The sequence below is a fragment of the Podarcis liolepis genome, assembly GCF_965112155.1.
Source record: "Podarcis liolepis genome assembly, chromosome: 7".
Lineage (NCBI taxonomy): Eukaryota > Metazoa > Chordata > Lepidosauria > Squamata > Lacertidae > Podarcis > Podarcis liolepis.
The window spans coordinates 69,170,873-69,198,769 of NC_139561.1; the positions used below are offsets into that span (position 1 = coordinate 69,170,873).

The 27,897-nt window shown below is 42.3% G+C and overlaps 1 protein-coding gene across 4 annotated transcripts; it reads right to left on the reverse strand.

Moving 5' to 3' along the window:
* Positions 1 to 4,166: 4,166 nt before the first annotated feature.
* YTHDF2 (YTH N6-methyladenosine RNA binding protein F2) lies at positions 4,167 to 26,976 on the reverse strand. Of its 4 annotated transcripts, XM_083514024.1 has the most exons (7): positions 26,510 to 26,770; positions 26,099 to 26,123; positions 24,424 to 24,503; positions 22,964 to 23,092; positions 16,318 to 17,904; positions 8,162 to 8,194; positions 4,167 to 5,050 (listed from the first exon to the last, which is right to left on the reverse strand). In XM_083514024.1, the coding sequence occupies exons 1-7, from the start codon at positions 26,534 to 26,536 to the stop codon at positions 5,027 to 5,029; spliced, it is 1,905 nt and encodes a 634-aa protein (XP_083370150.1). In that variant the 5' UTR covers positions 26,537 to 26,770; the 3' UTR covers positions 4,167 to 5,026. The 4 variants fall into 4 exon arrangements, with proteins under 4 accessions (XP_083370150.1, XP_083370152.1, XP_083370151.1 ...); XM_083514026.1 differs by lacking the exon at positions 22,964 to 23,092 and having other exon boundaries at positions 26,510 to 26,976; XM_083514025.1 differs by lacking the exon at positions 8,162 to 8,194 and having other exon boundaries at positions 26,510 to 26,831.
* Between the last annotated feature and the right edge of the window lie 921 nt (positions 26,977 to 27,897).

The window sequence follows — 27,897 nt, forward strand, 5'->3', positions numbered from 1 at the left end:
TTTATCCACTTTGAACAATTGGTACTGGCAGCTAACCTGTCTTACCTCACTGCCCACCCCTAATTCGAGATCATTTAGGAACAAGTGTCCCAATATAAATCCTTGGATAAGGCTCTCCATTTCTACATACCTCCATTGGGAGAACTGTCCATTTATTCCTACCCTCTGCTTCCTGTTTCTTAAACAGTTATTGATCGTAAGAGGACTTCTTCCTCATACACCTTGGCTGCTAAACTTAGTAGTCTTTGAGGTACTTTATCAAATGCTTTTTGAAACTCTAAGTATTGACTGGATCCCTTCTATTTATATGCTTTTGGACACTCTCAAAGAACAAAAAGGTTAGTGAGGCAGCACTGCAGAAGCCATGCTTCAGCAAGACTTCTTCTTTTGTATGCTTGGCAATTCCATCTTTAGCCATGCTTTCCACCACTTCCCCCAGAAAAACATCAAGCTAACTGGCTTGAAATTTCCCATATTTCCCTCTAATACCTTTTTTAAAATTGGTGTTACTCTGGCCTAACCAGTCCTCAGGCACAGACACTGATCCTAAGGACAAATGCTTTAAAAAGTTAACAAAATGACTCCACTCCACAAATATAAGCATGCATACACAACTTACATAAAAAGCTGGGGTGGGGGTCATCAGGAATGGGGCTATCTGTGGAAGCCTCAGCATTATTTAGTTCTATGTGAATGCCATTAGAACTGGTTGGTACCCTAGCTGGTGGATATTAGGGCTCTAGTAAAAAATAAAGTGGAGGCACAGCAAATCTGAGGTCTCCCCAGAAAGTGGTTCTTCATGGTTTCAGAGAGAAGCCCTATCTGGAGATGTCAAGTGTTGAACCCGGCACCCTTTTGCATGCAAAACCTTTGCTCCACTACCAAGTTACAGCTCTTTTCTCTCACACACTAAAAGTATGAACAAATATGACCAAGCTACGATTCCAAAGGATGACTGAGCTAGATGGAAATACTTGTCTTTATAATGTACAGTCAGATAATGCTTTTGAACAAACGGCCTAACGGAAAATGCATTTCTCTGTTAAAGGGAACACACTACTTAAGAAAAAACAACTTTATCTTATGAGGTCACCCTGATCCCCATCCCTGGCTGAGGCCAGCATAGGTGGATGGGGAGGGAAAGTCAGCCTGTTTTGCTTTAAACACACAACCCACTCTACGGCTAAGTGCTCCATTTGATGTTCAAATTGAATTCTGAAAAACCACAAATAAGCGAGAACATCTGCTACCAGCAGCAATACAAAGCAAGTCTAGAAGAGGCTACAAGGAGCAGAAGATTAAAGTCTATTTTGCCTTAGATCCAAAAAAACTTCCATGTACTTGTGAGCCATGGCCACCGATATGGCCCCAGTCTCACTTCAAGGGACCTATTTCACATGTCCTACCTGTCATTTCCCTTCCAGCAACCTTGGCAACTACCCTGCAGTGGAGGTTTCACCCGCAAGTCTGGCTACGAATAATTAAAAAAGATCTCTGCAGCAATTTCATTGAAAAAGAGCCAGCATGTGGCATATGCAGGGCTATCTCTGTGTTAACATGTACAAATTTTATTTGTGGGGGCTTATTCTATAATTTATAAGGTTGCACTCTTTGCTCACTTATGATTCATAGATTTAAAAACCTTCCGAGTGACCAAAAAGTGTATTTGATAAACGGGTATTTTTTTTTAAAAAAAGAGCAGCATTTCTAAAAACTGCAAATAGCAAGGATCGTCTTAAGAAAAAAGGATCCTCCTTCCGCTCCAGCACAGAAGGTAATGAATGGTTCTTCAATGCACTCTCTAAAAGCAAAGTGTGATTTTTTTTCTATAGCTTTTTTCTTCCTTTATATGCAAACTGAATCTACTAGAACTCCGGTAAAAAAATTTTTTAATCATGCAACAGCTCTAAGTATATTTTGCTGTTGCAGCAACACCAACAAACAACTAGAATTTTTTCTCTGCCTTCCACCGCATCTCTCCATTTACGCACATGCCCATTAAACCTTTGCAGTCCAGGAAACTCAAATTGCCCAATGTTAATTTCTGCACTTGTGTACTGCAACAGCAGAATATGCATACCACCCTGTTCATATGCAGGGATCTATCCTGAGTTTTGGAAGCCTTTTTAAAAATAAAAATCAGAGTCCAGTTCTCCATCATAATGGACAAAACAATATTCAAAATCTGCAGTATTGTCATGCACAACTTTTGTTTGTACAGTATATACTGTCCCTGCCTAAAGAGCAGCACTCCACACACATTCAAATCAAGGTCCATGTTTGCAAAGACGTGGGTATTTAGTGCCATACACAACTAAGTGATGTCATGTTCAGAATTTTGCAGACGTTGGGAGGATAACGAAGTATATGCAATTAAATGGAACACATACCGAAAAGGTATCCTTTCTAGAACATTAAGCAACTATACCTGGGGTATTCCAAAGCATCTGGAGGGTAACTGCCATTAGCCCCAGCTATCATGGCCATGTTGGCTGGGGCTGATGGGAGTTGTCGTCCAAAATATCTGGAAAGCATCAGTTGGCAAAGGCTTGCCTAAAGGGAATGCCCTTTGCAAACCCACTAACGCAACAAGAAATTCAATGTCTTTTAGCCACAAGTGGCAGAGACATTTTGAGTACTGTGAATTGCTTTAGCTGGTTAAGAGTTGGAGATTCAAAGCTAATATGAATCTCCTCTTTGCATCTTTTATTAGGCCTAAAAAGGACAAACAATAAGAAGTGTTATATAGCTCTATGGTCTGGCAAGGCCATGATATCTACCTGCAGCAAAGTTGCTGCATTTATTCATTTATTAAATTTATATCCTGCCCTTCCTCGCAAAGGAGCCCAGGGTGGCAAGAAGGTCTAAGTTAGCGCTTGGTGGTGAAATAACTTTGTTCTTCCTCTGCTCCTGCAAACACTGCCGGGAAACAAGTCAAGATTTGGTTTGTCCAAACTGAGGCTCATGGTATGTTTCACTTCAAAGAAACCATGAGCTTAATTTTGAGACTGACAAATACACAGAGGCAAAGCAAGGGGGCAGCGTGTTAAAAATGAATGAGGTAAGTCAGAAGTATAGACCTTTGTTTGCCTCTGTATCCTTGTGAAGCACACCCAAAAACATGCAGTGAAAGATCAAAGGAAAATGGACAGGGCATTTTTTTCGTTCCTTTAATTTTGAAAACTGAACATCTAGGTGGCCACATTCTCTCCCACCACTCGCAGCCCTTCAATTGCAAGGTCTTATGTGGTAAGTGTCCCCTTTTATTCTAGCTCAATTACCCATTGTTAAGACCTGTTTATATAGCACTTTGAGCAGAATAGTCTACAACCTGTGGGTTCATTTCTGTTCAGTTGCTATTGACTTGGTCAAATTTCTGCAAATTTTTACATGAACAGTCATGCATATATTGTTGGAAGGGTCTTTTAAACATGTCACCTGAGCCAATCGACTGCATGGAACAGAAGTCTGGGCTAATGAGAAAAGAGGAAATGTTGTTTGTCTAGACAAAAAGCTTACAGAGGTCACATTAGTACTAAACACAAGCTCTCACATAATTTTACAGCCTCGGTCGTATTTGGCCTGAACTTTCGTCATTATTTCTGTCGTATCATCTCAATCCTAATGAAGTCTCTTTGTCCTTCATCCCCTACTGAAACTTACTTAAACAGGTATTACTTAATCCTAGCATTGTTCTACTTGTCAATTTGGTCCAGCTGCAATATGCTGACAATGAACCTCAGCAATTCAGATAACAACTCAAACTTGGGATAGCTCCCCCCCCCCCCGGAAAACAAGAGTTTGCTTGCGTAGGCAGGAATGCCCCATACCACCAAACAAATCATCCCCCAATATTAAAGAGACCACCACTGTGATGTAAAGCAGGTCTGCAATTACAAACACCTGGCCTGTAAAAGGAGACCTCATAAATGCTACTTGCTTTAGAGTAGGGATCACCTTTGGTGTTAAGATAATAGTCAGGCAGCAACTCCCTGAGAAGTGAATTCTTAAAATGAGAAAGACCAGAACTAGCCAATGAACTAGAGGCTGGAAAGCCTCACTGAAGTTCATCACACCTGCTTTTATTCCTCATATTGAAGCTTCTCATTGCTGTGCACAAGCGCTAAAGCAGTGGCCTACGGACTAAAAACTAAGGGGCCAAAAAGTGATGCTCAACAGGATCTCACGTTTATTATTGAGAAGTGATTAATGGTGAAAGAAAGGCAGCGCCCATTCCTCATTGGCTTAACAAGAAAACTGAAGAAACATTCACTACACAGTTTACAATATTTTTCTTCCAAAATTAATGTTCCTGTAAACAAACAAGTTTTTACCACTGTTCTCAGCCTTCAAATCAAATCAAGCCAGACTTAATCTGTAATCCATATAATGCACAAGAACAGAACATTTCTTAGGACTCTTCGTATTTGACTTTGAGAGAAAATGAACCACCCCTCAGACACGACCTTGCCGACAGATTCCATTCAAATCTTCTAGGCATAAAAAATCAAATTCTTCATAAAATTCCTCTTCCAGTCCATGGAAAAAATGTTATTTATTCCACTTTCCATGGTAGATGTCCAAAAGAAAGTCACAACTCGGTGTTCCAAGTGCAAATGTCAAAAAAACCAGAGGGAAGAGAGGTTTAGAAGGCCAGGAAACCAGGGAAGCGGCAGGTTTAAAAATTAGAGAAAAAGGCATATGCCACTTGCGGACTTTAAAATCCGATCAACATAGTAAAAAGACAAAAAAAACAAAGCGTATGCTCTGAAATCACAACCAAAGCCAAAAGAAAGGGGACAGTTTTCACCTCTACTCTACCTAGAAGGGGTTTTTTTGTTTTTGTTTTTAAGTCCTATGTCTCTTGTGAAATTCCAATACTTTTTTTAAAACTGTAAGTTTATAAGAGTTTGTATGAAGTCAATGAAACAAGTTCTAATTTTCTCTGGTGTAGTTTTTCGTCCTTTCTGAAAGATATCCATGTTGCAGCATGTCTGCTGCAGTCTCTGTGGAAGGGCTCAGCATTTTACTTGACACGGCCTTGACGTTCCTACAGGAGAGAGAGAGACAGAAAGGCGGCGGTTAGTGGCACGGCAGTTTTGTAAAACTTTTAATAGTATTATTTTCACTGCTGAATAGGTTAATGTGAGTCATTCTGTGGATATTCAGCTGAGCTGAGCTACCTCCTCATATTCCAAATATACCAGACAGCACCTGCTTTGTGTACATTTTAATCCCTAAAACATCTTTTGAAGCAAGCCAGTCTGTATCATGAAAAACATTCACTTGGGTCTGCATCCTCCTAGAGATCCTAGTATTTCTAACAATCAGCAAATTTTTGGACCTTAACTAGATCAGGATACGCACGTGGCTCCCTCTAGATGTTGTGGACCACAACTCCAGTCATCCCTGACCATTGATCATGCTGGCTGGTACTGATGGGAGCTGTCATTCACAACACCTGGCGAGCACAATCTTGGCTACCCCAGAACCAGATAGTGGTAATTTCTGTTTCTTCTTCCTCTTTTACATTGTGAAAAAATTAGTAAACAAGTGGCAATGCAATAGTTGGTATAAAGTGTGCTATCGACACACCAGCTGAAAACTAAGCTACGGAGGCATAAAGCTCTCCAGAGGTGATGGCAACTGAAAACACAACACTCCCACTCAAAAGGTGTCAGGATAGAATTTAACTGCATTCCATTCCATTTATGTGAACAAACTTTATGTAATCATACTGCACCTTCCATTTACCTGATCATTTTATAATTTAACTGCTAAAAGCAGAAAGTTAATGTGGTCTGAACCTATATATTGCAGGACACTCAGCATGCATCCCATCTAAAAGATGAAGGCTAGGCTGCTAACTAGCAGCACTTCAGGAAGAGTGAAAAGAAATCCCTTTACTATTCAGGCATGACTGATCCCTTCAGGCTACTGAGAACATCATGTCAGCTGGTTATCACATGTTTGATACCAAGGCAGGGGTGCCAACAGAGCAGACTCTGCTCCCATGTAAATCTAAAGGAATGCAGAGACAAGCTTTAAGTTACATACTACTGTGGTGCCTCGCAAGACAAAATTAATTCGTTCCGCGAGTTTTTTCGTCTAGCGAATTTTTCGTCTTGCGAAGCACGGTGTCGGAAAAGTTTTGGAAAAGCTTCAAAAATCACCAAAAACCTCAAAAAAGGCTGCCACACCACGTTCTATGAGTTGCTCCTCGAAGTCAAGTCACAACTGTATTAACGGTGTTAAGAAAAAGGAAACAAACTTGCAAGACGTTTTCGTCTTGCGAAGCAAGCCCATAGGGAAATTCGTCTTGCGAAGCAGCTCAAAAACCGCAAAACCCTTTCGTCTAGCGAGTTTTTCGTCTTGCGAGGCATTCGTCTTGCGGGGCAAAGCTCCTGAATGGAAATTGTACTGATGCTTTAAGTTTGTACTCTATCATAGAAGTTTGCCTGGGCACTTTGCTGAACTATGCTAGACTTTTGATAGGCCAGCCTATTCAATAGGCCATTACCTATCAACAGCTCAAATCCCCATTTTTTTCATTAACTTTCAAGATGGTCTTGGCAAAGTTGTAAGAAAAGCTCTGCTGGGTCAAACTATAAGCCTATCTTATCCACCATGTCATTCCCTTTGTGGCCAACCAGATTACCATAGGGAAACCCCAATTGTCTCTTTTACTCCTCTGTCAAACAGGAATGTGAAAGACAGGACTATAATCTATGGGGAAAGGCAATTAATTCCACTTTCCCTTAAGGCTATTGATGAAACACAGGAACAACCCAATGCAGGAAAAAACAATCTAGGACTCCGCCCTCAACACTGTCAGAAGAGGATGACCAAAGAGGTAATGCTACAAGATGTTATCTATCACAAAGTAGAAGAGCAGACACAGGCTACTTGGGAAGACCACCTGACTTGGGATAAAGTTGGAATTTTACTTATTGGCAAGAAAATTATTTCTCCAGAGCAAAAAGCAAATGTAAGGTAAAGCACATCCTTTCTGACCTCAATGGATCACAGCTGCAACTGAGTAAGATATCCTTCCATAATTTATCCAGTGTTGTCTTTTGTTTTGGCAATCATATCAGGTAGACTATTCCAGAATCTTTCCTTTAGAACATCTCATGTAGACATTCCTGATCTAATTCCATCCCACAACACCCTGCTGCATCCTTCCCCAACCTGGTGCCTTCCAGAAGTTTTGAACTCCAACTTTTATCAGCTCCAGCCAGCAGGTCAGGGATTATGGGAGTTGTGGTCCAAAATATCTGAAGAACACCAGGACACCAGAAAAAGACTGCTTTAGAGGGTATACAGTGTGGCGAAGATGCAACGCCTGGTTTTAAGACTAAAATAGTGCAATACTCTAGCTAGTTGCAAGTTAACATAATTTAGTTTGAGAGATTTGTGCCATAGTTTAGGAAATGTATGAAGGAGAATCAACAGGAAGCTTGGTTTAAATGTTAGCTTTTTTCACATTTAATATACTGGAAAATTTGTGGAAGGAGGTTAAAAACAATAATAACAGTAAGAGCCCAACAACATTCTTCCTTAATCTTGTTTCAGAGACAAGTGAAAATGTTTTATTCCACCAGGTGTTAGGGATTTTACTGAAAGTGTGTTTTTGTTTTAACCGCTTTATTAAAATTGTTCTGCAATTTTATGCATTACATTTTTAAATTGTTTAATTCGTAGTGTTAAAACATGGTACAGAAAAGTGGTCCTATATAAGAAGGTATCCAGAGTCTTCAAGGGAAACAACATTTTAGGTTGTATCCAAGTAAGTCCCACTCAGAGGAGACCCATTTAAATTAATGAAACTAAGCAAGTAATGTCCATTAACTTCAGTGGGTATACTTTGAGTAGGACAAGCACTGAACACAAGCCACTGGATTATTGCAACCTAGATGTAATCCAGAATTCAAGATCTGTGGCCAAGCTCTGCTTAGCTAGTTTAAGTCCTGGAGGTGATGCCCTCTACCGCTTGATTCCCACAACCATGTGTTTTCTACAAATTGCCAGTAGTTACTATAAACACCACAGCCAATCTGAAACTTCTATAATGCATTACCTATCTAACACAGCATTTCAAATACTATATAAGAATTTAGCTTCTGACATATTTATCACCATACAAATTATATAGATTTACCATAATTTGAATGAAGTCATCGTTGTACAGCACCTAGAAAGCAATTAATGCTATTAGCTTTCATTGCACTGATAATAGCCTTGAAAACAAATGCTAGGGGCAAATCATGTGTCATATTCCCAAACCTTATGCCTTATGCATATGAAAGTTCTCTCTTCTGGAAGAAGAACGTATGTACACTATCAATGCAAACAAAGCAATGGACTAGGGGCCCAACTAAGATGTTGTATGTAAATGTATGTAAAATTCTCGTCAGCCATCTTGTCCCAATAGTTACACTCTTCAGCTTGTTCTATGTAAAAATTAACTATGCTTAGGTCACTGGAATCATGCTTTCACATTGCATGTTTCTCCTCTCCTATGTTCCAATTCACTCCCCACTTCTGGCAAACCACGGTGTGTTAGCATATCCAAAACTGAACAAACTGATTTGTGCAACCTCTGTTTTGCCTCCAAACAAGAACTAGAACTATACTATGGTTACACAAAGCAGAGGTGCCCTCCTTCACTTTGAATCAGGAAATCTGAGTGTGCAAGAGGAATAGGGAACACGGGAACATGAGACACAGCCCCATCAGCCAATCCATGGTTTGCACATTGCTTAATAGCCAATGGCTTGTGTCCAAAACACATTTATTCAAGCATCTAAGCAAAAGTGCTTTTCAAGACAGTCCTCAATATTTCGTCAACTTCACCAACCCATGACATATGCTAAAGTGTTAGATGGGACAAACCCTCACAAGCAGCTTTGATTTGCCTTCAAAAGAAGTGCTTTCCACTTTTGCAAATACAGCTTTGTAAACAAGGGAATGCATTTTGAGCCAATGATATGGCAGTTATCATAATGTAGAATGGGGATGGGAAACATCTGATAGCCGCATTCTTTCATAGATCTTTTCAGGGGCTGCATGCATGGCACAAGGAAGGAACTAGAGGCAAAAGGAGGCAGCACAGTAGATGTGACTTTTCTGCTTGTGTAGTAGGCTACATTCTTGCCAAGGAAAAGCCAGAGGTTTTTATATGGCCACGTGTTTATCCCACATGCTCATCTCTACATCCACTGTCCAGGCAAGAAAGAGACATTATCAAAGTTCAACAACACATGCCAGCCAAAGACACTCAAGGAAGGCATGAAGCAGCACAAGTTGGGGAGGCGGGGGGGTGCAGGCTGCAGAGGGGAGTAGCCAAAGAGAAAGCATCAAGGGCCAACCAGAGAAGCCTGGAGGGCCACATTCAGTCCCCGGGCATGAGGCTTCCAACCCTGACAGAGTACATTACACCAAACTCCTAACTAAAATGGGAGTGGTGCTTCTTAACAAATCCTAGTAATATACCTTCAAAACGACCTTTCAGAAACAACAGAGTAAGGAAACTTTTTGCAACTTTATTTCAGGAAGCAAAAACGTGACAGATATGAGGTGCTATTTAGAGATACTTTTAAGAATTGGTAGCATTAATACACTTTGAAGTCCTATCAGAAGTTAGAATGAATAGTGTCTCACAAACTATTTTAATTACGTATTGTACAAATGCTGGCTATGGTATGGGCACTGAGTTAAGGGGGGGGGGGGTAAGGAGAAAGACCTTTAAGGAACTGAAGGTTGCATCAATGTTGCGCCAATGGAGTTCCACTGGTGCAATAGCATTTTCCTTTTCTCTCCTTCACACATGCGCCCCAAAAGCCTGCTCTGGAAGGTCCCCCAAATCTCCAGCACTGATTTTTAGGGTGAACAGGGGACTGGAAGGAACAGGAGAGGAAGAAGAGGTTCCATTGTGCCAACAGAGCTGCAGGACTTTTACAAAATAGGTAAATGACATTTTCTGCATTTGTATTCTACTCAGTGAACATGATATAGGTTACTCTATTTTATCCTAACAAATAACCTTCTGTGTTGGATTAGGGTAAGCCAAAATTACCCATCTCCTATCAGCCCCAGCCAGCATGGGCAAATGTTCAGAGGCACTGGGAAATGGAGTGCAACATCTGGAGCACACCAGACAGTGGAAGGAAAAGCTGGGCTAAGAGAAAGCAACTGCCCCAAGGCCATCCAGTGAGTTTCAAGGCAGGTCTTCCCAGCAGCCTACTCTAACCACTGCCTCATGCTGGCTCTCCTAAGTTATTTTCATCTGTGAAATTCTGCACTGTGGCCATCCTGCTTGTATTTCATTTACTGTGTTTTTCTGTGTATTAGACAAGGTTTTTTGACTCAAAAATCATGTCAAAAAACTGGGGTCATCCAATACACAGATGGGGGGGGGGGAGAATTGGTGCACCTGCTAGCCAGCCAGTTGGCGGGAGCGCAACTTCCGATGCCACAGTGAGCAGGAAACGATCCAGGTGGTGTTTCCTTAGCTGCGTGGGGGGGGGGGGGAGAAACAGCACACCTGCCCGCCGGCTGGCAGGAACGCAACTTCCCCTGATGCTGCTGTGCATGGGAAACATGGGGGGGGGGAGAAGCTTGCAGCTGCATGGGGTGGGGGAAGAAGCTCAACAACTTTGGGCCATCTCCCCTCATTTTCTTTAAATTGAGTTGCTAAAAATAGGGGAGGTCTTATACATGGGGACGTCTCATAGACTGAAAAATACGGTATCTTCACTCATTTTTAAAGAAATGTCTTAAAAACAATTTTCACATGAACATAGGAAATTGCCTGATACTGAGTCAAACCACTGGTCCATCTATTTCAGCATTGTCTACCCTGACATGCAGTAGCTCTCCAGGGTTTCAGACAGAAGACATTTCCAGACCTAACTGAAAATGCTGAACCTGTTGATGCTCTATCACTGAGCCTTTCCCCCATATGAAGGCATTCCTTCTCACTGCCCTTGCTCTCCCAATTACATGATCCAAAGCTGCTTTTTTACTTTTAAAAAAAGTTGGGAAATGGTCCATTCATATCTTGCATCATGTCTCAGTTTGGAACTAGTCCTCTGTTAGCAACTTGCCAAAATTTACCGTATTTTTCGCTCTATAACACGCACCCGACCATAACACGCACGTAGTTTTTAGAGGAGGAAAATCCGTAGGCATGCCACCCGTAGGCATTTCCTCCATAACATGCACAGACATTTCCCCTTACTTTCTAGGAGGAAAAAAGTGAGTGTTATGGTGCAAAAAATACGGTACTTTCAAACCCAAGCCAGTAGAATTAGGTACACACAAAAAACAGAGAATATTCTAAGGGATCCAGTAAAGAGCTTGAGGCACTTTATAGTGATATTACCCCAAGTGAAATTTAAGTAGTGGCAAAATCAGAAGAACTTTCTGAACCCTAATACTGTAAACCAGCCTTCATCACAGGATTCTGAAATATAGTTTGCCTGCTTACTGTTCAAACCATCCTGCTGCAAGAAGGAACAGCAAGTCTAGCTTGGCTATGGCTCTGACTCAAGGGCAAAGTTAAATCTAGTCCCAAATAAAGGCCCGAGCAACTGGCTTAAGGACTAAGAACAGTGTTCAAATGACAGAGGTATAGGAGTGTCTTTAAGCCACAAGCTCCCCTCTGACTCCACTTTTGTTACAATCAAACCTCTTCTAAACACACTAGCTTTGGGAGAAGCACAAAAGGAAAAGGGAGCAAATCTGAACACTCTGAATCAGAGCAAAGCAAATTGTAAGTCACTGAACGCTCAACAACCAAGTTCCAAGTGCTCAGGTATAATATTTATAGAATGTGACTATTCAGTGATTTACATATCTGATATTTTTGGAGGAATGGAGCTCCCTTATGTGAAACATGGTCTCCACAGTCCATAGTTCCTCACTTAGCGGTCACCAGACCAGGGAATTTACAGTTTTTCTATACTTGCTTGAATAATAATTTCAGAATTCTTCATGGTTTGACATCCAGCATCAAGTTCTGAGCACTCATTTTTGTGGGGTTGGGGCTTTTTTTTTTTTACTTATCCTGCTATTTTATTGATTATAACTATCAACAAGCATAGAACAGTGAAGGCTTTCTTCCTTAAGTATGAATGGGAGATAGGCCTCTTGAAAGGAGTATTCTTCAAATAACTCTTTAAGGAAGAAATGCTCACCTAAATAGCTGCTGAGGCTATCAGAGGTGTGCGATTCTCCAAGTGATTATCCCCACTCCTCTGGGCTTCTCACCCTCACAGTGTTTCTCTAACTTGGGTCTCCAGGTGTTGCTGGACTACAATGCCCATCATCCCTGACCACAACTTCTTGATGGGAGTTGTAGTCCAAAAACAGCTGAAGACCTAAGTTTGAGAAACATTGCTCTAAGATATGCAGAGAGAACTCAATACTTGCTGCGAGGCTTAGACTAATCCCTCAAATTAGCAAATCCATGCTTAATGAATCTCAAGCTTTTTGAGAGCTCAGAATCATTTTGGGGTTCTGTGAAGTACTAAAGGGTACCAGATGAGAGGCCAACATAGCACATATCAATTAGTGTACTGACATCACCATCTTTGGACAAATTATGATTATATGCAATGCTGAAATGGGCTATCAAATTGTTCTGAATCAAAAAGACTTGCTGCAAATTGTCCAAAATTGGACCCAAGAATTGCCACCTAGAATAACTCATTCAATTTAAAGAAACATTCATTTGAATAGATTTCACCAAAGATCACATACTCACATTTTGAAACCCTAGTATTATAACACCTAACTCAATTTGGCTCTTTACTGTTGACTCTGGCTGGTCTGATTTACATTATTCAGGTGCCCCTCTGGACAGCCAAAAACAAAAAAATCCCATTGCAGAATGCAAATCTTTAGGCAAATTCTTAAAGCTCTAAACAATATGTACAGTGTGTACTTTGCTTACATAGTCCAGAGCTCTAAACAAGATGAACAAATATTTTCTATCAACAATGGAGTACTGTGGCACATTAAAAACCAATTTCACTGAGATTTACTTCCAAGTAGGTCACTTAAGGCAGAGATGGCCAACTGGCAGCCGATGATCCTGATATTGCATGTGACCACAGTTCGGTAGTACAGAACATGCTTTGCATGCGGCAGGCCCTAGGCTCAATGTCTGGCATCTCCAGTTAAAGGATCATGTTGCAGGTTAGGTTATGGGGAAGACCATCTGCCTGAGACCCTGGAGAGCTGCAGGCGGAGTAGACAAATGTCCTATCTTGCAGCTTCCCAGGTTCCTATGATCCAGTTTTATCCATCTTGAGAACATTTTCATAAGGATGTGGTAAAACATTAAGAGCTTCTCTCACCATGACTTCTGAAACTATTTTTTAATAGATGCTCCATTCATTACAGCTTTCTATTGGTTTTACATATGATGTCTCAGATATGCAAAACTGCAAGGAACTCATAAAAATGTTTAGCCCTTGCTGCCAGGTGGTGCTTTATTATAGAACCTGATCACTCATAAAGAAGTTGGTTGTGTAGCAAAATATACCTCTGCCACCCCAAACACTGCTTGGAACATCAAGTGGTTCATGAGAATACAAAAAACAGCTGCTCTTGCCTGGGTTTAAGACTGTACAGTCAAAACTCGGTTGTCGAACATAATCCGTTCCGTAAGCCCATTCAGCTTCTGAAACATTCGACAACTGAGGTACGGCTTCTGATTGGCTGCAAGAGCTTCTTGCACTCAGGCGGAAGCAGTGTTGGATGTTCGGCTTCTGAAAAACTTCGAAAACCGGAACACTTACTTATGGGTTTTCAGCGTTTGGGAACCAAAACATTCAACAACGGAGGAGTTTGGGAACAGAGGTTTGACTGTATCCCTACATTCTGACAGCTGCTAGGGTGCTACAGTTTCACAGAATACTGTTATAAATCTAAAGCCCCTTGAAAATACAAGTTTTCCCAATACTACCATGTCAAAGTAGCACTGGAGGAGTATTAGGTGGATCCCCAACCAATGAAATTAACTGTAGCTTTAAAAAGTTACAGGCAAATTGAAGTGTTGATCTTTCAAAGAGCAGGGATGGAGAATCTCTTACCATCTTCCTGCCAACTGTCACGACAACAAGCTCTTTGAAAAACGACCTCTGTTACAATGACAGTGGAACAATAAGCCTTATGCCACTTTACAGGTGCCTGGACAACTTAGATGGGGAAGTTCTTCTCCAGAAGCCAACAGAACAGGCTACAGAGGATGACATGCACCACTTCTGCTTAAAACCATTACTACATTCCATTAAAAGTAAATGTCAGCTCCCACTTAAAGAGTTTCTGCCTATTCATGGCTAGGGTCAGATTCTCATAACATGGAGGTCACATCCAAAACTGATATGCTAAACACTGAACTATTACAAACCAAACCACTTTTAATGTACTTCTCAGACGGTGGCAGTCTTATATAAAACAAATGTACAGACTTTTTTTAAAAAAATCACTTTACTTAGACAATACTAGTGACACAATAATACTGTTTTTACTTGTCCATTTGAGGGCCCACTGATCTAACTCCAAGGAGGAACAAAAGGCAACTCATGGAGCTTTTAACTTAAAAGCATGCTTTTCCAGCAGCGTATCAGCTTTTAACATTGTCTGCATTGCTGTTAATACATAAGCTGAATTTTGACAAATGTACTACAATTTTAAAAAGAAGTGCCTGAAACCATCAAGTACCCACTGGACTTGAAAGAATTAATATACTTGTACTACTCTGCTATTCTTCCTTCCTGCACCTTCTTTGAAGTTCTACAAACCATAAACATAAGCACCTCCAAGGTCTATTTTGCCCACTTAGTTTTGCTTCTTTGCTCATTGCATTTTTACAACATAGGTGCCTCATAAGCCACTGTTGTAAAAATGATGGAGGTCGTATTTCAGTCTTTAAAAAAACAACACCCTTCAAGGTTCGCAAAGTAACCTGGGACCCATAGGTGGCTGTGCACATTAACCTTTCCCATGCAACATTTTTTAAAGAGAGTGTGCCCTATTATTACTCTTTCAATTTATTACCTGCCTTTCACCATGAGGTCCTAGGGTAGGTTGCAACCATTTCTTCATCATCAGTGCCAGAAAACCTGCACTTATGTATACCAAAAGGGGAAGCAAAGACTTATGCTGGTTTACAGTGGCATACATTTGGAATTATGCTAGTCCATACATGCATCTGTTGAAGGGGAGTCTATCTTGTGAAGAGTTTAGGCCATAATAAATGTGTTAGTCTTTGAGATGTCACAGGATTTGTTTTAGTGTTAATGCTGTCATCCCATGTGTTTCTGATCCAGCAAAGGAGATAGGGAGGAAAATCTTTTATTTCCCCTTCAGTCCTCCAACCCAGGGTTGCAAGCAGAACAGCAGCACTGGATTTCATCCTTACTCTGTACCAGGAATTGGGCACCTGCAGCCCTCCAAATGTTGTTGGACTTCCCATCAGCCCCAGCTGGCTCAGCCAATAGACAAAGATTATGAGAGCTGGAGTCCAACAACATCTGGAGGGCCAGAGATTCCCCATTCCTGATGTATATAAAGTATCTTTCAAAGACCTACATAAGAAAACTAATGCAACTGGCTTCCGATGCCCAACAGAGGTATGGACTTGTGTTCCTCAAAAGACAATCCTCATGTCATATGACATGGCTTTTCTGAAACAGTGAAGTTTCATAAGCAGTTTGATATGAAATAAGGGCCTCCTATTCAGAAGTCAAGTATTCCACCAGATGTCATCAATGCCTTGGACATGCCCAAAGTAGGTGTTTGGATCCTGCCCTATGTTTCTACTTCCCATTTATTAGCATTTTCTCACCAAGAAGCAACACTTTCCTCAGCATATCTTTTAGAGATGTTGAGTTAATTTTATTGCTCGAGTCAAAAGACCATAGCTATAGGGATACAAACAAATTGCAAGTACAAAATGGGGAAATCATATTAAACGTTTTGGCCAAAAACAAAAAATGCAGTCACACTTTTCACTGAAGATCAACAATTTGATCTTCGTTAAAGTCACACATGAATAAGACTGCAAGGACCCTCATATAGCCCTTTCACTGTGTGTCAGAGGCCTATTTGAAGTTTGCTAACAGTATTTCAATATAATGTATTTGTATGCTACACAAGCTTCTCAATATGTTTACACAGTAATGACACCCCCTTCAAACTCACTTATAAGGAGGAGGCCACGGTCAACTTTATCTCATATAATCACACCCAATTCCTCCCCTTTGTTTCTACTCTCTACCAAATCCTGGCAGTTTGGCAAGTTACCTTTTTCACATTTTCCTCCTCCTCCTGGCGTTTCTCATAGTGTGAGAAGTCATCAAAGATGGAAGTGGTGTGCTTGTAAGTAGCAATGATTTTCAGCACCTGCTTAGCCTTTTCCAGAGGAACCTCCTGAGTGTCCCTGGAGTTGGTCACTGGTTTATTCTCATTGTTCTCTAGGCGAATGTGCCGCAGTTGGCTGTTGGGAACGTCCTTCACAAAAATCCACCGGACATCAAAGCGTCCCTTCCATTTGTCCTGGGACCACACGCCTGCGCATGTGTTGTAGTCCACAGCAGATTTCATTTCTGCAACTCCGCAGAAATGACCACTGCCATTGACACTGAAAAGTAAGTAAACAGGACCTTTTCCATTCATGGAGCGGTAAGCAGCATCCAGTCTCTTATTACCATGCTCTGTACTGCACCAGATGTTATATTTAATGGAACGGTGGATATCATCCTCAGAGTAACTCTTGATAATGAAAACCCGACCATGTTTCGGGTTCCAGTCAAAATCCTTAGGGTTATAGTTGTTGATGGACCTCAACTTCTCCAAGACTGGGTGTGGCTCCGAAGGGGCAGAACCAGAAGTGGTCTGAGACTGTCCAACTGCACTACCATCCACTCCATTCTGGCCAAAACCATTGCCACGGTTACGAGGTGCAACCCAGCGGGCAGGCTGAGCTGCCTGTTGCTGCACTGGCAGCTGAGTTGGTTGGGGTGGTGGAGGTGGCAGGGGTTGTGGCTGTTGTCCAGCGGAAGGCTGCACAGCTGGAGGGCTGTTACTCATTTGCTGACCCATTGGTTGGGGAGATATTTGGGTTGGTGGTTGACCAATATTCTGAACTAAAGCCTGGGAAGCATTTTTTGTCACTGGCCCTTTGTTATCCCAAGTTCCAATATCCATGTTATGTTTTATGGGAGGTGGTGGAAGACTTGTCCCTGCGATGCCATTCTTGGTCTTCAACTTGGGTTGCTGTTTTGCAGGTTTGCTGGCAATATCAGCCCAGGATGCTGGCTTTGGAGGAGCAATGGTAGCTGGAGGCAAGCTATTAGAAGCTACAATATTGCTGGCAATAGACCCACTGCCAACAGCAGAGCCAACAACTTTTGGGACGTTGCTTGCTACATCAGTGCTGCCTAGCTTCAAAGCTGCCATCCCTTGGTCAATGGTATTCATGCCAGGTGCCTTATTCAGGGTCTCACTAGCAAAAGCAGACTGTCCATCAATCATGGCTCCACCCAATGAGCTTGGTGCATAAGCATAGTTGCTACTATATCCAGAACTTTGAGTTGATTGCCCCTGAGAACTGTTATTGCCCCAAGCTGAGAAGTCAATTCCACTTGGAAAAAAGTTAAAGCCATGCTGTCCAAGAAATGGTGTGCTGCCAAGGGCCCCTGGCTGTCCAAACATGGCATCTGGGAGAAAGTGAGGTTCTCCATTGCTTATCTGTCCATAAGATGTTAAGTAGGGCATTGGTGGATCACCCCCTGTAGACCAAGCAGCTTCACCCAAAGAGTAGGAGAATCCAATGGATGGACTGTAGTAATTCGGCATATAGGAATCAGACATTGCAGTGTACGCGTTGTTCTGGAAGAGAAAAGCAAGAACTGAACAGTTAAATGAACAGCACATTGCAGCATGAAACAGTATATGCTTTCCACAGACCTTTCCCCCACATTGTACTTTCAAGCCAAGCCTATTTACTGAAACCTGTGGCTATCACTGAACACTTTCGTCAAGTTGCTTTGAGACTTTTTATTGTACAGAGCAACTGACAAATGAAATAATAAAATTAAAAATAAGCTACTGTATTGGTTTTAAAGTATCAGTGAAAATTGGATCATTCTGCATTTTACCCTAAACCACAAAGATATTCCAAAATGTGCCCACTTGTCTAGCACATGTGGTGTTTGCACTTCTTACCTATATTGTGGGTTAGCAGGATATACACTAAGATCAGCTGGTCATACTACCCATTTAAAGCATTCAATTGCTACTCTTCTCAGACCACTGTACTAAAAGTAATCACAATTAAGGCTAAGTAAATTGATGAGTGCAGCAGGCACCATTGATACAATCAAAGATTGTTGGCATATTGATACCAGTGAAGAACAGAAAGCAATTAACAGGTTTCAAATGATGACTATTACGTGGTTACCAGGCTGATAAAACTTAATACTTCCTTACAAAGGCACTTGGAGGTTTTATTACAATCAAAATTTATATATTTAACAAAATTTATACAAGTAAATACTTCAAACAAAAATGAAAAAGTGAAGGGAGTGCTCAGTTCTTGAAACTCTTTTTTTCTTTCTAAATAATTTGGTGCAGTTTAAACTTAATTGCATTTGGGCTCAGAAAACATTAGGATCCAAAGTGGCTCAAACATTTGAAAGTATCTGGTTGATGCTTCACAAAGCACTAGCACATTATTGACTTTAGCCCAAGACATTATCAAGATCAGTATATTTTACCACTGATAAAGAGTTCTGACCAGGTTGTATTTTAACTGTGTGCTTTCCACTTGATTGTGGGTTGAAAATTCACTACAATTTCAAATTTAAAAATCCAAATAAAGTTCAGAATAGTTTTTAATTATGTGTATATTATTTGAAGTTGTTAAGTTGTTTCTGGGGTTTATACCCAGAGTCTCTGCCAATAACTAAGAATTAACCTTACTTTGCACCCCACTCTACCAATAAGAAGGGATAATGCATTTTCTATGATCTACCAGCAAGTATAAGATTTAAAGAAATGTAGACAAAACCCACGCTCCAGTTAGTGGGCACATTTAGAGTTCCTCCTGTACAAGCCATAATAAGATGTACACAGCTGTTGGACAGCACCCATGAATTTTTGTATGTCTCTTGATCTTCCATCAAGAAGCCCAAAGTAGTGAGGCAGACTAGGTTGAGATACTAATTAATTTGCCTAAACCTTTATCTTGTTCTAGAATGCAAGATCATAGGTAAAAGTTATTTGATCATTCAGCTGCAATATAAGTTGTCGACCCCACAGCAGCAGAAACATTCCTTCTTGATAAAGTGTTCTCATTTAAACATCTCTCAGCCCATGTTACTTGTTCAGCAGACCCACATAAGGTGAGAACAGCAACAAGCTATGAAAGGATAAAATCTTTGTCTCTGGACCTACAAGAATGAATAGCTTTGTATTTGACAAGTCTCAGATTTCAAAGCCATTTAAGCCAAGACCCTCTTCATGTATTTTGCTGTGTAGTCTGAGTAGATTATAAGACTGGGTACAGGACACCCAGCTCAAGGGAACCCCTTACAGTGTCACTCTACACCTGGGAGCCAGCTCAACACTCTGCAGGAACTGGTGAGTTGCCCAAAGGGCTTTTGGAGAGGAGGGAGAAGCTCCCTGCAGGAAGCATAGGACAGATTCAACTAATGTAAGTAAAAACATTCAGATACATTGGGAAAAGGGCCATGGCTATGCTTCATAAGCCAACGAACAGTTTCCAGAGGCTGCAGCAAGGATGCCTCCCTTGTCAACAGTAAGGTAGTACCTGTAATTCATCCCCCTATCCACGAAGGACACAGACACCTTACAGAGGATGTGCCATGAATGCTGCAACTTATATTTATTGGCTTCAAATAGAATACAAGCTGTGATGGAGGGCGAGGGGATCATACACTTCTGAATGTGTGAGCAGAAACTTTGCAGGTGGTGGAAAGAACTGCCTGATTTATGCCAAGCAAGAAGACCACACCTGCTACAATTATTAATACCCGACTGCCTCTTTAGCACCATGTGCACAGCGGAAGAACATATGCAGTTCTGAACATACATCTCTGCACATTCAACCTTATGGTTTCTAGAAATAGTCTTAAGTTATGAGCAGTTCAAAAAGTAAGTGGCACCTCCGCCTTGTGCAGCTGCACTGTATATCACTGAAGTGCAATCTTGCGCTCACAGCACTAACCTTTAGACTGGCATAGATTAGGTTGCAAAGGTACTATAGCACAGGTAGGAAACCTATGACCCTCCAGATTTTGTTCAGCTACAACAGCTTCCCAATCATGCTGGCTGGGGCTGACAGGAGTCCAATAGAATCTGGAGAGCCACAGGTCGCCCATACCTGTACTGTAAGCAAGAAAGTTCTCATTCATTCTCAATAATTCTGTGATGTATGCTCATCAATGGCCAATGCCATAATATCTGTACCATAACTGCTGCTACTAAAAGAATGAAAAGTTGGCAAATTCAACCTCTCTCTCTGCTTCAGCAACCTACACTGCATTTAAGTGTTGACTTAGACCCAAACATAACATTAAAGGCAAATCATGGCTGCCACAAACCCACAACTCCCTAATGCTTAAGGATAATGGCTTGTATCCAATGCTAGTACTACTCAGACTGGACCCATTGAAAATAATAACCATGATGAAGTTCAGTTTGTTAAATTTGGTGGGCCTGCTCTTAGTAAAGTTCAGCTGGACACAACTCAATACATATGGCATGATAATGTTCAGTTTACCCGCTACAAAACTTTGTATCAGGAGTAGCAACTGATTATGTCATATCACTCCACATTGTTAAAGTTTTTTAAAAATATCATCAAGAAGTTAGGCGGGGAGGGGCGGCAGACAACAAGCATGTCTGCTTCTTTTGAGAGCACTCATGGTGATTCCCATGTCCAGTTTGGGCTTCCCTACCCGCCAGTTTCAAATAGGAAATAACACAGTCACCGTAGAAGCAGGAAAACCAACTGTGGTTTCTTTCAGATAACTGAACTGATCAAAGAGTGAGAAAAGGAAGAATCTGACATGCTAAGAGAGTGAAAATTTGAAACTAAGGGTTGTATCCAACTAAGTTCAACTCAGAGAAGACCCATTGAAATTTGTGGACATAAGTTAGTTATGCACATTAACTTCAATGGGTCAATTTTGATTAGCACTAACTTTGGGCGCAGCCCTAAGCCTTTCAAAGGATGAACTTGTGACCTGCAAGTCTCTGTCATTAAATTGAAATATCAGTTGCCAGCATGGCATCACATTAAATAATCATTGCAAAATGTTACTTCTGTAAGCTCTTTTGAGGCTATGCATTTGAGATGTACTCCAGGAACCAAACAGCTCCCCTAAGGACCAACTGCTTTAACAGTGTAAACATCTCTCTCAAGCCTGCCAGAACTCTTCTTTTAATGCCAGCAAATAAACAGGCATCAATGGCATAACTGAGCATACTGCTGCACACAAAAACCATGAATTTTTAAATCTTAATTGAAGTTAATCAAGAATATGTTCCACCACCACCTAAAGATTAAGGATGTAAACTGATAGCACTGGGCTCACTGTATGCTGGATGTGCTCCACTTCACAAAACACTGACAATGGTCCAGTTCACCCACACCCAAATTTATTGCAGAACCGGGGGCAGGGGGATAGGCACATAAAACACCCTCATAGATCTTGATCAGGGGTCAGCAACCTTTTTCAGCCGAATTCCTATGCCCCCAGATGCATTTTAAATAAAAGCACACATTCTACTCATGTAGAAACACCAGGCAGGCCCACCAAATAACCCAGAGATGCATTTTAAATAAAAGGACACATTCTACTCATGTAAAAACATGCTGATTCCTGCACCATCCGTGGGCAAGATTGAGAAGGCGATTGAGCCGCATCCGGCCCACGGACCTTAGGTTGCCTATCCCTGATCTTGATAGTGAACTGTCATTGAACTGCCCCAAATGCAAAACTGACCACAATAATCACCCACTACTTAACAAAATCTCTCTTGTTTACAGAAGTCCTACTACTTAAGAAATTGAAGAGCTGAAGAGTACAAAGATGACATTCCATATCTAGCAATGCAAACTTCCCAAGGCGAAGACTAAGGATTATAATGTAACAACCAAGGCCCAGTTAATGAAGTGGTAAAACCAAGGTTCCCTACATCCAAAGGCATTGCTATCTCAAGCCTACCAATATTAGGTTGACATCTACTTCACAAATAAAGCAATGCTTTAATTCGGAGTTTAAAAGTTAGCATCTAGGGGCTTCCTCTCATCTTGACTGACTTTTTGTTGGCATTGTCTACCAGTGGTGGGGGGTGCGATGATGGGAACCCAGGCGCAAGTAGCACCCATGTGCACATTTTTTTTATTAACAAAACACTGGGCAATGATCAGGGTAGAGGGGATCAGCATTAAGCAAAATCAAATGAGATTTAAGACTGTCCAGGACTCTGCTCTGCTTGAGAGGACCCTGGATAACTCCAGCCAGTTGTCACAGACTGCCAAATAGATCCATTTTCCTATCTCTTTAGATGCATCCAGATGACTGTTTTCTGGGACTGCCACTCTAATGTTCAATCATGTACAGTAGGAAAACTGTTTTTGAGCCCCCAAATCTAATTATTTTTCACCATGGCACAAATAAGTAATTGCAACATACTGTGCTCTGGAAGAACAGATCACATGGTTTTGCTATCACTACTACAAGGCCTGTAAGATATTTACACAATTACTCAAAAATTTCCATTCATTCCTGGCAGGGAACTCCTGAAGCACTATGAACCACCCAGCTCCCTGTAAACCTCCAGGCATCACAGGATTCCACCCTCTACTATTTAACATGTATATATAACATAAGGCCACTAAGCAAGATCAAGTGAAGACCTGGCATGAGGTGTCATAAGTACGCTGGTAACACCCAGCTCTTTTCTTTTCATCCGACCAAGGTCCTGTAGTCAGTTTACTTGATATCCAGGGTAAGTGGGGAACGGGATGCAGACAAGCCAACTGGAGCTGAAGCCAATAAAAGTGAGGTAATGATGAGTAGCAGACCTTTGATTGCAGGAAAATAGGAACATCCAGCATGTATGGGGGATGGTCTGTCCTGGATTCCTCAGGTTTACATGCATGGAATGTTCTTATATTTGTTCATACAGCTGTAGCTTCAGTGGCATGAACACTTTTCACAAAGTTATAAGCAGAAAAAGCAACTGCCCCTTCTTATCAATTCAGAATTGTAAGCCACCTGTTGTGCCTTTGCAACTTTGAATGCTTTTGCAATTTTTTTGAATGCTACTGCAATGTTTTTACCTGCCTACAGCTAGTCTTGACACATCAGTGATTGGGAACACATTAAAACATGATTCAAGAGGCAGTGGTCTTCTGGGAACAATTCAAGATACTCATGTATCCAGGATGCACTGAACAGCTTGAGGCTACTTTAATCCTGTCACAAACTCAAAGACTGACTAGATGTGCCTACGTGATCATGCTAAATGTCCACTAGAATACACTATGGCATGTGGCAATGTATTATTGGACAACAATGGAATTCTCTCCCAGCAGATCCCAGCCACAGTGTGAACCCAAACACCTTCCAGAAGTAGAGAGAATAACAGCTGTCTTTAAGTAGTCAAAATGAAACTGCTATTAAGGTTTAGATCTCAACTAAATCAGAAGACTGAATCTAACTAAAGAACAAGCACCCCTCCTTTCACACACAAATAAACTGCTGGTGAAGATTAAAAAGGTAAGTGTTCTAAATGAAATCTCCTAGAACTAAGTCATCCTGTACTCTGATTTATTCTACAATTCTAAGCACATTTACTTCAAAGCAAGTCCTAGTGAAATCAATGGCACTTTTATAGTTTAGCTAATTGCAGAATTTCAAGCATAGAATTTAGGAAGTAAGTGTGCTGAGGATTGTGGCCTTGGTCCACGAAAGAGGCTTAAATGATTTATACAGATAAAAACAGAGACAGAAGTTTATATGTAGTCTACACTTCCTTTAGGAAGCTGAAATAAGTTTGCACCGGGACCCATGTTAAGGAGAACTGGGTGAGGGGTTGGGGGAGATTATTTATTTAATGCTAGGTTTGCAACATTTATAAGCATTGTTCAGCTAACACTCAGTTGTTACCACATGCTTCCAGCACAGTGCACTGCATATTTCCATATAAGTTACAAATGAGTATCTATATAGCATTGCCAGTTCAGTCAGCCGTTAGTTAACTGTACAATGTCAAGCCCAAAAGGCATCCTGTAAGCTACATAGCAGAAAAGGAAACAATTACTAATAATGCACCCCACCCATTAAACAAATAGGTACGTTTTCTATCACTCACCGGTCTGGCCTGAGGACTCAAATAAGGTTCAATATCATCATCATTTAATCCATCTTTCTGATGCACCGATCCATTTTGCACTAAAAACAAAAATGTATAACAAGCATTATTCAATACCAATATAGTTTATTCCATCTTGTCTAAAAGCAACACCCTGTGACCTAGAAAGTCTTGCCACCTGATCCCTATTCCTGCACATAGAAAATGAAATATGTCAATTTTCCTTCTGTTTCAATTTTGCCCCCTTCCACTGTAAAGGTTGGGGAACTAAAGGGCAAATTACTCCCTGTATATGCTGCCATTATCAAACACACAACTGAACTCTCTTTACACTGTTTACAGCTACATGAGCCACAAAAAGCATCTTTTAGCTTTACATTTAAACTTAGTGAAGGAGCAACTTCATTAATAGGAACTTTCCCCTTTGAGCAGCCCATCTCATATGGACAAGCATTTCAAAGTGAGGCAGGGAGAAACACAGGTACAGGCTTTGGCAGAATTCTGTTCTGCAACTGGAACCCATGAAATGACCCCCTTAACTTTTTCAACATTACAAACTATTCTCATTTATATGGCCTTTTAAAGCTTCTCCCCTTTATGTTCACCTTAAAAGAGCTGTAGAAACTTAATGAGTCCATTCCTTCTCCTTTAGCCTGAATATTCAGGCAAACCACCAATCTCCAGTTATTCACTGCCACCAGTTTTGCTTACAGGACCTCCTCCTGAAAAAGCTGTCAAAGGGCGCTTTTCTGTGCTGTTATATTCATATTGCAATCCAAGGATAGCCAATGGGGCAGTTTCCAGGTGTTGCTAGACTACAACTCCCATCATACCTGACCACTGCCCATGCATGCTGGGGATTGATGAGAATTAAGGTCCAACAACATCTGCACGGCACCACAATTACTACCCCAGCAGTAAGCCATACATTATCTTTTTATTACAACTTGCTGTGTTTGTGTGTTGTTTTTTGGTTTTGCTTTGAGGGTGGGTGAAGCCTAGAGAAAATGGGAACATGCAATACCCCCTCAGTCCACTAACATAAACTGGCTACTGCCACCTTTTAATGTGCACTGCACCCTCTTAACTATGACTCACTTCTGCAATTAGCTCAAAACGTTAATTTCCAAGCACCCAGCTCCTTGCTCGGCCGAATTAAAGAGCCCATTAAATACGTCACACTTTCCCTCTTAACCAGGGATAACTCGTCACTCTCATCTCAATCAACTAATTTGGGATTCCCTTACACCACACACACACATATATAACTAGAACGAAGTTTTAAACCATAAGGCAATGATGACTTCCTCCAGTTCCCCCCCCCCAAAGGGGCATCATTGCTTACGGGAAAACACGCTGCATTCCTCCCTGCCACGTTCTGTTTCATTTTATTTCTCTAAAGTCACACGGATACGTATGTGTGTTGCCCATGCGGCAACCCACGCTACGGTTTCCTGGAAAGACGGCGGCACGGCAGGAACTCACCTGCACGCCTTTCAGGAAACAAGAGATCCGATCGAAAAATGGGACGGGAGGCGTCCCTCCCATATCCTCCATGAACGGAAAACGCGCTACCTTTCCACCACCCACCCCCAAAAAAGGAAACCACCACCTCCCCAGCCACCCCTCATGGATCTCTCCCGGTCCCGCCTCGGCGGCTGGTCCCTCAACTCACCTTTGGTGCCTTGGCCCTTAGGTCTCTGCAGCGGCGGCGCAGCGGCGAGGAGAAAAAGAGAGAGAAAGGGAAACATAAGGCGATGAAGCAAAAAGAGGAGGAACCCGAACCCCGAGTCCGACGGAGACGCGAAGGAAGGGAAGAGCCGGAGAGCAAAACCTAGGCCTCTCCGCCTGCCTCGGGGAGGCTTCGGCGGGAGGAAGGCCGGGCCCTGCTTGACGGCGGGGGTTCGTTTGAAACGGGAGCGACGCGAGGAGAGGAAGGAGGGCGCGCGGGGCCTCCTCGCTGCCCGTTTATGCTCCCCCCACCACAGCCGCCCGGTAGGCCCGAAGCCGGGGCCTTTCCCAGCGCTGCACCTCCAGCTCCCCGCTGCCGCCGCCGCCAGCCAGTTTCACCCCCCACCCCGGTTACCTGCTCCAAGAGGCTGCTGGCCGACATGGCTCCGTGCGGCGGCGTCTGGCGTCGGCCTCGTTCCGAGGTGAGCTGCGCCGGTGAGGCGAGGGGGGGCCCGGGGGGAAGCGAAGGGGCGGGGGCGGTAGTGGTGGCGGAGACCGCGGCGGCTTTGTCCGGGGAGCGAGGAGGAGGAGGAGGAGACACACCGCGCGGCTCGCTCTCGGCTTCCTGGCGGACTCTGACTGGCTCGCCCCGCCCGCGGCTCCGCCCGCTTCTCGCCTCGACGCTCTAGCCCCCGTCCCTCTACCACAACAACCCCCACTCTCTATGGTCCGCCCCCGCGCGCTCACGCATGCGCGCACTCGGCGAGTGTTAGCTGTCACGCGGTAAAGGGAGCGCGCGGTGAGAGACCGCGCTGGGGGGTGGGAGAGGGGAAGATGCGGGGGCAGAGAAAAGCATGATGGGTAAATGTGTTGAACCGCTCTGGGAAAGGGGTGGGGCGATGGAGGAGGAGGAGGGAGAGTTGTCACTAGCGCCCCCTTCCGGAAAGGGCCTGTAAGTTTTATAATATGTATAAAAATGCAGCCAAGGAAGACGGGGGGAGGCTGTTAATTTATTAAAAGGGGGCCTATGCCTTTAACAACCTTGGCTGCTTTTTTATTATATTTTTAATGAAACGCACACACACACGCACAGCCATGGGCGTAGCCGGGGGGGGCAGTAAAAAAAATAGAAATACTTAACTAACTGACCAATCAGGTCAGTTCTGCCCCCCCCCCCAACAAAAATCCTGGCTTTGCCCATGTATGTCGCTTAAGGCCCTAGCAGATGCAGGTGGCATCGTGCACAGCAGTTTGCAACTGGAGCCTAGGCTTTTCTCCGGACTCATGGAATTGTAAAGTTGGAAAGGATGCCCCAAGGCTCATCTAGTCCATTCCCCGCTCAGGAGAATAGTGAAGACTGCAGCAGAAATAATAAATGAAAAAAGCCTGGCAAATAAAAACACACGCACACAACTTTAAGTCATGGGGGTGTTAGCAGGTTGATCTTCCTGGTGATAAGGCTCCTGCTTCCATCTAGGATTCCAATGTTTCCTTTTACACTGCCTTACCTGCTGCCTTATGGAATGGCCTTCTGATGGATATACCGGCCGTGTCACGCTAAATCTTAAATTGCAGGAAATAGCTGTATGCAGGGAATTGGGATGCCGCTCCAAATTCCCTCACGGGAAATTACAATGCAAACTCCTGTGATTTTACAGGTCAATGGGTGTTGCAAACAGATTTTTCTTTTCCTGAAGCAAGCAACATGGATATGAACACTAAGCTTCTGTTAGTTTTCCAGAAGTTACTTTTACAATTTGTGAAATACCACATCAACCTTGGAAATTATCAGGTAAGGAAACT

What these genes read in the sequence shown, in the direction of transcription:
- YTHDF2 (XM_083514024.1), bottom strand. Translation starts at nt 26,536, where the DNA reads ATGTCGGCCAGCAGCCTCTTGGAGCAG. An exon ending in TGAGTCCTCAGGCCAGACCG is followed by an intron (nt 23,093 to 24,423) that starts GTGAGTGATAGA and finishes TATTGGCTTCAG; the next exon opens with CTCCAGTTGGCTTGTCTGCA. An exon ending in ATGACTTCATTCAAATTATG is followed by an intron (nt 5,051 to 8,161) that starts GTAAATCTATAT and finishes TCTCTCCTGTAG; the next exon opens with GAACGTCAAGGCCGTGTCAA.